This window comes from Dryobates pubescens, chromosome Z (genome assembly GCF_014839835.1).
Source record: "Dryobates pubescens isolate bDryPub1 chromosome Z, bDryPub1.pri, whole genome shotgun sequence".
In the NCBI taxonomy this organism is placed as follows: Eukaryota; Metazoa; Chordata; class Aves; order Piciformes; family Picidae; genus Dryobates; species Dryobates pubescens.
The window spans coordinates 114,441,143-114,453,813 of record NC_071657.1 but is presented as its reverse complement, the minus strand read 5'-3'; the positions used below and the strand labels follow the sequence as shown (position 1 = coordinate 114,453,813).

Below are 12,671 nucleotides of genomic sequence, written 5' to 3'. Positions count from 1 at the left end.
GGAAAGGAAGACAGTAATGAAGCAACTCAGGATATGGCAGTAATATTATTATTATTCCCAGGCAGCCAGTACCAGGACAAGAGGACACAGTCTCAGGCTGCGCCAGGGGAGGTTCAGGCTAGATGTTAGGAAAAAGTTCTATACAGAAAGAGTGATTGCCCATTGGAATGGGCTGCCTGGGGAGGTGGTGGAGTCGCCATCATTGGAGGTTTTCAGGAGAAGACTTGATGCTTGGTACCATGGGTTAGTTGTTTAGGGGATGTTGGATTGGTTGATGGGTTGGACACAATGATATTGAAGGTCTCTTCCAACCTGGTTTATTCTATGTATTCTATGTATTCTATTAAGAGGAAGTGATCTAGTGAAGAAAGCAAGGAAGTGACAAAAAGTTACTAAAAATCAAGGAACATACAGAGGAACTTTTATTATCCCTTAAGGAGGTAATAAATAATCAACCACCAAACAACATGAATAGAGCATATTAACTGTGGCCAGGAGAAGGTCTGCAGAGATTTAAGTGTTTTTGAGTGGAAGGAACAGATGTGAGCCTTCATTTTCAGGGAAGAGTCTTTATTTACTTTGGTGAAGTTGATTTAAGGTGAAACCAGAGATGCTCTGTGAAGGAAAGCAGCTGGACAAGGACCAGATGACTTGATAAGAAGGGTGGGGTTTTTTAAAATGGGAAAAGTGACATTCTGATACTGGAGATGGAAGAGGGCAACAGTGCAAGGGAAGCAAGACCTGTAATAGAACAGGTTAAAATGATGGCAAAAAGTGGTTATGAACTGGTAAAGTATGCAGACATGATGCACAAGTGAAGAATGCTAGTAGCAGAGAGGTGCTTAGAAGCCTTTGTGTTAGGCCTGAAAACAAAGTGTGTGGGATCCATGCTTTAACAGAGTGAAGGGATACGTGTTATGGCAAATTCAAGTGGAAAGAAGAGGGGGCATTTCAAAGCAGATGCATAATAGCAGGCTGAGTACAGAAGTAATTAGGCAGAGCAGCAGTTAGGCGAGCTTTGCAATTACAAGTGGGAGGCCCAGATATGAAAATGAATTTTGAGCTCCCAGAATCAGGGAGATTTGAGTCCATTATGAACAGAGCATTTTTAGTCTCCCAAGGAAAAGAAAGCTAAGCCAGGCCAGTCATTCTGAATTACCAGAGCAAGCATTATCCCCCTAGTTAGTGCTCACAACCTAGGATCAGATCTGGAGTTCTTGTCAAGCCCTGCCATTGTCTTTACAATGCTGCTTAATTTGATGCTTGCATACCCCTTTGGGGACCAAGAGTCTGAATTGATTAACATTTTGTGTACCTTGAGATCTTGAACTGGAAGGAGCTGTAAAAATACCAGATATTAATACTGCAACTGTCCTAGGCTGAGCCCAAGGCTAAGCCCAAGGAGATGACTGTTTTGTAGCACACAGGACCCAGGGCACATGAGCTCAGGGCCACATGTGCAAACACATACAGGCATATAAGTTTGGGGGTTGTTTCTGTAACAAAGCTTTTTCAGTTTCACATCTGTAGACTGGCCTAATAATACTTTCTAATAGACTGAAAGGTATGTAGATATTACACTGAAGGGTGTCACTGTAATAAATATCTTCAGTTTCTAAGGTAGGTAAATAAACAACAGATTGGAAGCTGCATTGCACCAAAACTAGCCAACTGCATCCTAACTAGTAAAGAAATATTGTGGAGGTAAAAGGGAACACAGAGAAAATGGGAAATGAAAAGTGATCAAAGAACTAATAGAAAAGTGAGGTTCATGTGTCAAATAAATAGCAATACTAAAATCCTAACAAAACACCTTGTGACATTTGTTCTAACCTGTAGTTCACTTTCTCTCCCGCCTCCATTCTATCTCGTAGGTTTTGTTAGCTATGACAATCCAGTCTCTGCACAAGCTGCTATCCAGGCTATGAACGGCTTTCAGATTGGCATGAAACGCTTGAAGGTTCAGCTGAAACGCTCCAAAAATGACAGCAAACCTTACTGATCTTAACCCCAGATGCTTACTGCTCTTATTTTAGCTTTCTTAGGGTAAGTCCCATGAGCAAACCTGTCCTCTGCAGGGGGGTTAAGAAAGAACATAGAGCCAACCTTCACCAAGAGACAGTTTTTACAGTTACCACTTCCATTTCCCCACTTGTTCTTATTACGTTTGGCTCCCATTTCCTTGCCAAGTAATTACCGAGTTGTGTTACTGTATTTTATTTTGCAGCATAATTTATCTCCTTTTTAAAACAAAAATAAATGTCTTGAAATTCAAAGCAACACACACACACACACACACACAAAATGTGCAATTTAACTCTGTGAACCCTGGTGCCATTAGCACACAATAAAAGTTGTTTTCTATGGATGGATCGTATTTTACCAGGGTGGCACCAGCAGTTTATAGGTTAAACAAAATGGCCTCATGCCAGTTGAAGCACTTATTTTGCAACAAAAATTGAAACAAGTCTTTCCACTATGTCAACTTGGTTTTTTGAGAAGATTTGATTATGGGTTTTTTTCCGTTCAAGTCAGCGTATCGTTCTATCCGAGTCTGATTTTACACTGGTCGTCTTTATATTTCACCTTTTCTTTTTCTTTTTTTTTAAATTCTTGGGCTTTTTTTTTTTTTTTTTTTTTTTTTTTGGAAAGGATTAATGTAAAAAAGATTTAGAGATCTGTTTCTAAAGCTACAGGGTTTAAAATAAAAAAAAAAATAAAATAAAATGAGTGTCAATACTTGATGTTTCTTGAGAGATAAATTTAATAATAATAAAAAAGAAAGCCACAGGCCTGTAAATTTTATTTGTAAAAAGCATTTCTATTTTTATACAAAATTTTTACTGCCTCAGAAATAATGGAAGTTATTTATTGCCTATTGTTAACTTATTGGATACCTAAAGAGCAGCTCTCTATGCTAGCTAGATCCTTTGAAGTAGTCTCTAGAGTAATTGTGCCAAGAATGGGCGCTTTTTCACTGTTGAACCCTACACCCTTTACAGTTCATGCTTTTATCCTCTTGTTTGTATTTGTCTGGTTATTTTGTTCGTAGTTTCCATTATCTAGTTTAAAGTTCAATTGTCTGACCTTTTTTTTTTCCCCCCCTCACCCATACCTTTCTGTTACATTTGTAGAAACTGGTTCTTTCCTCTCCTTTCTCCCCAAAGAGAAATCCATTCTCCCTGACTCCTTTGAGATGGATTCTTTTGGGGTTCCATTGTGCTCTTGTTGACAAGTATTGTGAGTTAATGCAAATGATGTGAACGGCTCATAGACTCGACTGATACAAAGATTTGCATTAGTTTTCTCCTGCACCCATAAAAGTGATTTTGTTTGTGCTGCATAGATTCTGTGTAACTTTTTTCCTCTTCCTTGTTTTTTCCCTAGACATCTCCATGCCCGTTAGCCCATCGTTTGCCTAGCATGTCCCTGTGGCGTCTCAAAAAAAAAAAACAAAAACAAAAAAACAAAAAACAGTTTCATCGTCCTGTCATTGTTTCTGATGTCTTTCTGACCTCACATCATATTTGGTTCTCCTACTGACCTTTGATCTAGTTTGACCTTTGAAATTTGCATGTGACCTCATCTAGCTATGAATTCTGGGAAGTCAATGTGAAAAAACATTGCTGCATTCATGCAAGACTGAAATTTATTATTAGATAAATTAATGATAGGATATAAAAACAACCTGTGGCAAAATATTTTCTTTTCTTTCTTTCCTCTGTTTGTTTTTAATTTTTTCCTCTTTTTTTTTTTTTGGTTTGTTTTTTTGTTTTGATTTGTTTTCATTTCGTAAAAAATAAAATGAAAAAAAAAATAAAAAAAAAAAATAACAGACTTGAAAGTATTATACAGGGATTGGCATTCTGCCTGGTCACTGGTGACAATAGCAATATGTGTCCAGAGGCACAGAATGTTGGTTTCTAACAGACTACTTCCAAAACAGTTTGAGAAAAAAAAAAAAACTGTCTGATTTTAAGTCTCTAGAGGTCTGTAATAGTTTTTACATTTTTCAGGCAGTGTAAAGTTTTTGATAAGGCCATTTTAGGTGGCTCACTTTCTCATTAAAGTATATATATAGAACCACTTTTTGTAGATTAGTATAAGAAAATATTTACCCTGTTTTAGGGCAAATGCTACCTACTTGTGTCACCTTTTGCTGAACTGACTCACAGTTAGACAATCCATGGTTTAATGCACATGAAATTACCTATATTTTATACTGTTTCAATGTACAGAAGAAAGGTTACTGTAAAATGTGTTACGTTGGTGCTTCTGTGAATTAAGTTGTGGTTTCATCATGAGTCTTACGGTCTTAAGTGTTCTATGTTTATAAAGGACAAGTTTAAAATTGGTTTACTTGAACAACGACAACAAGAAAAAAACCAACAAAATTTAAAGAAAAAAAAAAGGAAAAAAAAACACAAAAAAAAGTTGTTTGCTTAAAAAAAAAAATAATAAAAATTCATGTGAAAACTGATAAAATATTCCAGAATAAGTTTGTGTTGGCTTGTGACGCATTGATGTCATTTTTTTATTGTGAACAATTTAGATGTGTTTGTGTTCAGCAAAATGTGATCGGTTTTTCTTTTAAAGAAAAAAAAAAAAAATCAGTGAAACTATAGTGCCAAATTCCAAAGGTACTTCCTTCCTAGAGCTTCAGTGTGTTTCTTGTGTGAAGTAATTTGATAACATGGGTATTTTATTATGTGTTTTGTATAAATCCCTAATATTTAAAGAAAAAAAAAAAAAAAAGAGGTTAAAAAGTTTGTTAACTTGCTATCCTGTGGTCTTGTTGCCTGAAATTGTTATTGTTTGTTATTTCTCTTTGATGTCTTTTGTAAAACATTGTATAAGTGCCCATGTTTCACTTTTTTAACCACTCTGCACACATCAATGCTGTGAAAGCAAACCTCACTATGTATTTTCTTCATATTGTATGGAAACCTCTAAGGTGAGAAAGTTTTGAACTTTTAACCCTTTCCACCCAGAGCTGTCTTGAGTGTTAATACCTTTTATACATTCACCATTTTGCTGTTTATTTTTATATATATATCTATATCTATAAATATATATATACTTAGTTTTTTGTGGTTTATTTAATACATGGTTGAAATCAGAACAATGCACAGGGCAGATCTGAAGGACAAAAATATTTTACTGCTGTCTAAATTTCTTCTGTATCTATAACTAAAATTATTTAAAACCTAATTAACTTGTGGTTTTCCTTTTTAGATTCTGGGGATTTTGTCTTTTCTTAAAGAGCTTTTAATATGCTGCTGGGATATGCTATTCAGTATTAATAAAAGAAAAGAAAATGAAAACAATCCTTTAATTATCTATTGTGTGAGCTGCTCCCAGACAGGAGTGGTAAATCCACCATTTGAAAACCTTGAGGAGGAAAAAGGAAAAAAAAAAAAAAAAAAGAAAAAATATTTTTGTAATTTAAATAAATGAACTTTTGCTTAAATCAGATGCACTAGATCTTCCTGGGTGAAAATTCAGCATGCACTGCAGTTGAACTACTTTTTATGGATAAAGTTTACATACACTGTAATGTTTGGTGTTATCTGCCATTATTTGTAACGGCAATATTTTGGCTTACTCCTGCAGACACTCACAGAGAGAGGAATAGCTTTGCTCATGCAAGTAGTCCATGGGAGTATATGTGTAACTGATGTGAGTGTTTGCTGGAGGAAGCTCTGTGTAAGAAACCAGAAAAGAGATGCTGGTAGCCCTCTTCACTGCCTTGTAAGTCTGATTAGATTGCATTTCTACCGCACAAGTAGTGACCAACAACCAAATTTGATTCATTGCTACCGGTATAGAGAATCCATTGCCAATCCGATGTGTGTGAGCAGCAGTACCTGCTACTGATGCTAAAGTGCCATACCTTCTTCCACTCCCTGTTTCTATCCAGTTACATTTGAAGCCACCTAAAATTAAAAGCAAAGCCCTATGTGAACATCAGGTGGTGTACTCATCCCCAACTTAAATGCTTCTTTATGTAGAGCCCTGGGATGGAAAGGACTAGCCTCTAGTGATGCAAAAAAGTTTCCTTCTTATAGCACATGCACTTATAAATAAATGATCTATACTTTTCTCACACGTTTTTACTACTACTGGGGCCTTCCTACACCTTTGAGGGCTATTTTGTACTACTTGCAGCAATTTTGCATATTCAAAGTATCATCTCACATACGTTATATTATATATATGTACATATATATATAATATGAGATCATCATTTGGATTGTTTAGACTGTTTCACTAATTTTCCTCATTGTACCCACCGTATAAATTTCTAAAGCTTTTTTAGATGCCCTAGTGTGTCCTGTGGGTTTGTCAGTGCAGTTAAGAGCGGTGATGCCTTTGCTCCTCAGGCAGTGTAACTCGGTGTCGAGCTGCCCCAAGTTACACTACATGGGACATTGGCTTAGCAGTGGAAGAGGAGGAGTGTTTCTGTACTTCCAGGCAACTGAAATGGGTCATTGCTGAGAAAAGGGTCTGTCTTGAAATGAAATTAAAAAAAAAACCAAACCCAAACCCCCAAACATTCACCTCCTTGGAGATAAATTATCTACCAGTTCTCTTTCAAAATATTGAAAGGAAAAAGCTGCAAGGGTGCAAGGGCCTAATAAGAGAGGAAGAAAAACAAGGGAAATTGCTTTACAAAATTCTAATCAAAAGACTAGACTAGTTGTTTTTTCAAACAAATTAGCTAATTGCTACGAAATGGCAGTCCTCAAAGGAGTAACAAGTTCATCTTTCTTTCACCATAGGGGTTACAGTTCCTTGGCTTGTGCTACTCTGGAATCATTTTACTGTTTCTGTTTTTATTATCTTAAGTGCTAATTAACAAAAGGAAAAAAATATGCTGTAGTTTCATTACCTTTTTGGATAATGTCATACAAAAGAAAAGGAAAAAAAAAAAAGTATTTGTGTTTTTTTTGTGCTGTGAGAATTGTTGTTTGTAGATTAATAATAATATCATTTTGTTTAGAATTACAAACTAGTTTTTAAGTATTGTCTGAGAAAAGCCAAAGTTAATGCAATCTAGTGGAAACTGTAAGACCATTTGAGTATTGTTTCTGTTTTATTGATGCATTTGGATTTTGTTGTTTGATGGAATTTGAGCCAAAAAAAAAAAAAAAAAGAACAAAAAAAAAAAAGACAAAAAAAAAAAGAAGGCTTTCCTATTTCTACAACTTGATTGTACTTATGCATTTTGTACCAGTGGAATTTTTTATACTGGAGATTAAAAAACAAATGGAAATTTTTGTGGCTTACTCTCGTGGGCCCCCTCGATCATGACTGATTTTCAAGTTTGATTTCTGGACAGTAGAAAGAGAGTTGGTTTTGTTTAGAGAATTCAAAACTTTGGCTTGATTTCTTTTTTCCCTTTGCTTATATCTAGTGTTTAGAATTTTGTCTTAACAAAAGCGGTAAGTTTCACTTTTTATTCTGTATCGTGCAGTTACACAATAAGGTAATTAGAATTAGGAGTACTCGGTCACTTTGCGTGGATAAATGTATTAGTTAAAACGTTAGGGGTTTGCTTTTTTGCTGTTTAGATCAGAGTTTTTTCTGATTCTTCTGTCCTCATTGTGAACATAACCGTGTAGTTGAAACAGTCAGACTTATTTTTGTAACGTATGTTATTGTGTGATGCAGTTTTTTGCTTCTGTCTCCAATATTAAACCATTTTCCTAATACTTGTCTCTCTACTTTGTGTGTTGTATTGTTGGTGGTCATTCTGTGTTGGTAATACATCTGCACACCTCACTGTTTCACGTGCCTGTTTTCTTTTTTTTTTTCTTTTTTTCCTCTTTGTTGGTTGTCTACAAAAGATACAGTCGATTCCACCTAAGTGAATATCTGATTGGGGGGGCAAAAGAGGATTTGTACATTTTAGACATGTTATGTTTTCTTTGTTTTTGTTTTTCCTCTCTCTCTTCCTCCCCCTAGTCATGCCTTATCACTTTGATAATCTATCTGAGCAGGAAGCATTTTAAATGAGTTTCCTGCAAAGTCATATTGAAGGTAGCTTTTGTTAGCTTTCTGACTGCAAAAGCTTCTGCACACAAACACACAGAAGCCATCTGAAGAGATTATGTTTTTTTTTCGCTGTGACATTTCAGGCAGCCTGGAAAATGTGGATTATGGCGATCAATTCTTCCTAGTTGTTAAAAAAAAAAAATACTCCGCCACTACTTCACAGAAGCATATGAAACATTCAAGAAAAGGAGGATATAGCCTTGGGATTTCTTCCAAACTGCACAGTAATCTGATGGCATATGGTGTTAGTCAAACTCTCCTTAGAAACTAATCACATCTTAACTAGGGCTGTGAGAGCCTGCGAAGGCCTACCAGGTGATCAAGCTTGTTATGTGCAGCTCTACATATAATAACTTAAAAACTCAAATCCAAGCGAGAACAGGAAGACTTTCTATTAAAGCCAGTGAAAGTATTAAAAAAATAGTAATAAAATAAATCCCCACTTGTTCTGATGGGTGATATTTTTGCTGTGGGCTTACAAAGGAGATCATTCGCAGCATTGGCTAATAGTGTTAACAAATCTCAGAAGGGACAAAAATAATACTATAGCACTTTTTTAATTGTTATTTTTTACAGTTGCTTTTAGCTTTTTTTATTATTATTCTTTCATTTCCTATCATTTTTAACTCCTCACAAGAATCTCTCTGTTCTCCCCCCACTGGAGTCTACCACGATGAAATAAAGACTGCAAAAGAAAAATCTATGTTGTTCTGGTTTACAAAAAGTCTTTCTTCTCTCCTCTGTCTGATCACAGATACAAACCTTACCATTTGGAGAGGGGGAATAAAAAATAACCAAAACAAACCTAAGGAGGAGAGAGCAGCACTGGCAAGTGCTGTCTGGAATTCAAGCCATACACCCCCATCCCTTTCCTTTGTCCCACTTTCTGTGATGCTCAGGAATCGAAGACCACTTAAAAGTGCTCTTATGAGACCCAAAAAACACTTCTCCCTCTTGTCTCCTCTCACTTGGTGTTTCTGGCACTCTGGCTTTGGCTCACACACACTAACACACACACACACCCTCAAGTAACGTCTCATGAGGTCATGGCGCTCTGGGTGTTTCCATGTGGTGTCAGCAGCAACATTGCCTCCTGCCTTTGCAAGTTTTGGCTCATGAGTTGGCCTGGTTGTTGTAGGTTGATTATCTTTTTATTATTATTTTCTCTCTCTTTTTTCTCTTTTTTTCTTTTCTGTTTCCATGAAAGGCAAAGCAATGAGTCTGGAGTCCCAAACAAGCTCAAATGTTGTCTTGAGGAATCTGTTGTCAGGGGTCCAAGCAACATTAAGTTTAATCAAAAAACAGCAGAAGCCTGTAGTGGAGAGCCCAGGCAGGAAAGCAGAAACTAGTGGTCAGACCATACCCCTGGGGCCTTGACACCGCTAGTGTTTATGATCCTGATTTCAATAATTTTTATACCAGTTAAGTCTTAACTTGCATGAATGAAATATCAGAATTGGTCTTTGTTTTCTGGTGTGGGTTGTTTTTTTTTTTGTTGGGTTTTTTGTTTGTTTGTTTTCTGTGCATGTTTTTTTATTTTGATGCTGTTTTCCTTTTCTTTTTTTTTTTTCCCCCTCCAAAACTTGGTCTTAGGAAAGAAAGTAGAGCTTTGTGAAGGGTCTTTTTTTTTCCAAAAATACAACTGAAAAACAAAAAAGAAAGACTTAGTTGTGTGTCTTTTAAATACTCAGGGCTAAAAGATACAGGGGTTTATTTATTTATTTATTTATTTATTTATTTCAATAATAGGGAAAAATAAGTTCCTTAAAGCAATGCAGCTGAATGCTTTGTCCTGCTTAAATGCATGCTTTTAATTTCAATTATGTAAGGCACCTTGCAGTGTTAGCAAAATGTCTCTTTGTTAGCTATATGTGTATCGCCATGGGAAATTACCAAACTGTCACAAGACTCACTGATTAAAGAATAGCCTGCCAGAGTGTGTGTGCCTTTGCCCAGTGTGACTCTTAGGTATTAGGCTAAGGAAAACAATTTAACAAAATGTAGTGTGAATCATTCCTGATAAGTGAATAAAGCATTGTGACCAAGCAATCAGATTATTCACTTATCAGGAATCGACTGTACTGATAGTTTGCCTGATTGTTTTTGTTCCTCATCTCTGTTGTAGTTTCACTACTTTGCTGTGTTCTGTTTTTTTCTCTCATGCTCTTAGCAAAATCACTGGGAATATCCCTTTGTGTGATCATGAAACGTGCTACTGAGTAACAAATAAAAAGAAAAATTTTTAAAATATAAAAAAAATGATATCTTAACAAAATCTATGCACTTGCTATCAGGAACACAATACTGGATGTGTCTTATATATATTGAACTATAATAGTATTCGATTTCTTAAATAAAGCTTAAGAAAGGATTCTGTTGTCTGTAAAATTTTATGAGCATTAAGTGGAGAAAAAAAAAACAAGGAAAGAAAACAAACAATCAAACATGTTTCTAGGGTTGGGCACTTTTTGTTACATGAAAATGTACTGGGTACAGGGTCTCTAACCCTGCCCAGGCAAATGATATACAATTCATTTGATACTTCCTTAATAATGGAGAACTTGAAAAATTAGGCTTACTGAAGTGTATGGGGAGAAAAAGTCTTACCTTTCAGTGACTCACAGCAAAAAAAAGACTAAAATGAAGAAATTCATCTCTTTTTTTATGAACTTGCAAAAGCAAATGTGCTTGCTTGGGCACTAAGAATTAGCTAAAATGTGGTAATCAGTAAATGCAATGAAACCATGGTTATTTCTTCCACGAATAATCCTATACTTCTTTTTTGGTATGTGACTTTTTTTCCTCCAGATTTGAGATAGGTTTAGAATCAAAAAATGAAACCCCATATGCTCAAAATCACAGATCCTGCACTAGAGGTCAAAGCTGCTTTTTGTGAATGTGTGGCTTATTGTACATTTCCTGTATCTGAGCCTTCTCATAGGAAAACATTTTCACATCAAAACCTGTGAATTAAATGGGATAATTGAATAAAATTGTTGAATCCACTGAAAAAAAATTATATTCCTTCAATGGCTGTACATTTGCCACAAAACTGCAGGTTTTGAATGGTCAGATTTTTATGGGAATACCCATATTTGTACTTACCAAACTGTCAATAATGTCAAACTTTGGCAGAAAGATCCAGCAGACCGGGGGTTAAGGGGGGGAGTTGCTTTCTGTTTTTTCATTTGAACTGCATTACTGCCTCACTTTTCATATGCCATTATCCGGGGGGGGGGGTGGGCGGGGGGAAGGGGAGAAAAAGAATTAAATTGTGTAAATCTATCCACTGCTTGTATCATTATCTGCTATTCATACGGATTTAGCAAATGTTACTGAGTTCAACAGCCAGCAGCCAGGTTTGTTAGACATGTAACCCCAAAATACTGCTCCACCAGAGACACTGTGGAGAGCATTGACCTTGGTGGGTGGTAGGATGGTTCTGTCCATCCCGGATCAGCACAGAGCTCAGGTGGGCACCCAGCTCTGGTTTTCAAGGGCTGCTGTTATAATACAAATATTAAGTAATAGCAACAATTAGCTCATATTTGTATTCCCTCTGATTTTCCTCATTAGCAGACCTTCTTTTTTTTTCCATTAAAGGGAGCTGGAAAGTTGCAGTCATTTTCTGAATCATTCGCCCCTGTTGATAACCTAATTGTTTTACATGAATGCTAATATTTCCCTCTCACACATTTATATCTATCAGCTAAATCAGCAGTAAAGTAAACTCTTCTGGGATACATTCCTGTATCAATTAGCAAGGATTTATGCTCCAAAGCACCATTAACATTAATGGGAGTGTGCTCTTTAGCATAAACAATTGGTGATAGGTCTGGTTGGACTTTATTTCATAAACAAAGAAGCATTTGAATCTTAGAGACTTGCTTCCTGAGGATGGTACTTCAGGGAGTGATGTCCCAGCCTCCTTGGGCTGCTCCAGGGACATCTCACTGGCAGGATGTGCATAAATTGTTGAGTTCCCAGCAAACGGAGGCTGCGTCAGTGTGGAAGGTGGGCTAACTTGTGCTACAAAGTTTTGCTGACATTTTCCCTTTTGAAAAACCTGCCTGAGAACATACCAGGCAAAATTTTCTATCTCACATCTCTCTGACTAATGCCTGGAAACATTTTGTGGTGCTGCAGGGTGGTGACCACAGAGGTGTTAGAAGGAGGGATTTTGGAAAGAAGTAGAAAACCAGAGCTGAAGATATGTGGGAAAGAAAGCAGTGGGTTTAACAGCTCCCTGAACTGCTTGTTTTGCAGCTCCATACCTTTGAATGGCTAGTTAAAGGGGACCAGTCACCAAGTCTCACCTTTCACATATAGGACATGATTCCTCGTCATCTCATGCTTGACTGAGTCAACAAATATGCATCTAAAAGGTTTCAGTCTTATTTCTAAGCCACTGGGAGATGAGGTGAAAGTCCATAGCTTCCCAGAGGTGCACAATATGCTGATGACCCTTACCCATGCTTCTGCTTTTTCTGTTAGTTCTAACTCTGCTCAGTGCTGCTACATGAAAGAACCCTTTTGTACCTACCATATCCCCCACTCCCTCCCAAAGGCACTCCTAAGCAGGTCTCAAGTTGCTTTTCATCCCCCTCTTTCAT

General features: G+C 36.6%; 1 protein-coding gene across 13 annotated transcripts in view; it reads left to right on the top strand.

Annotated features, from left to right (window-relative positions):
- Positions 1 to 3,741, top strand: part of CELF2 (CUGBP Elav-like family member 2) — a 464,286-nt gene extending 460,545 nt beyond the window's left edge. For 12 of the 13 annotated variants that reach the window (XM_054178222.1, XM_054178214.1, XM_054178212.1 and 9 more), the window contains one exon: positions 1,875 to 2,589. In XM_054178222.1, the coding sequence (XP_054034197.1) occupies positions 1,875 to 2,002 (128 nt within the window). In that variant the 3' untranslated portion in view covers positions 2,003 to 2,589. Of the gene's footprint in view, positions 1 to 1,874; positions 2,590 to 3,387 lie in introns of those variants that run through there. The other variant, XM_054178211.1, reaches the window with a different exon arrangement.
- The last annotated feature ends 8,930 nt before the right edge of the window (positions 3,742 to 12,671 follow it).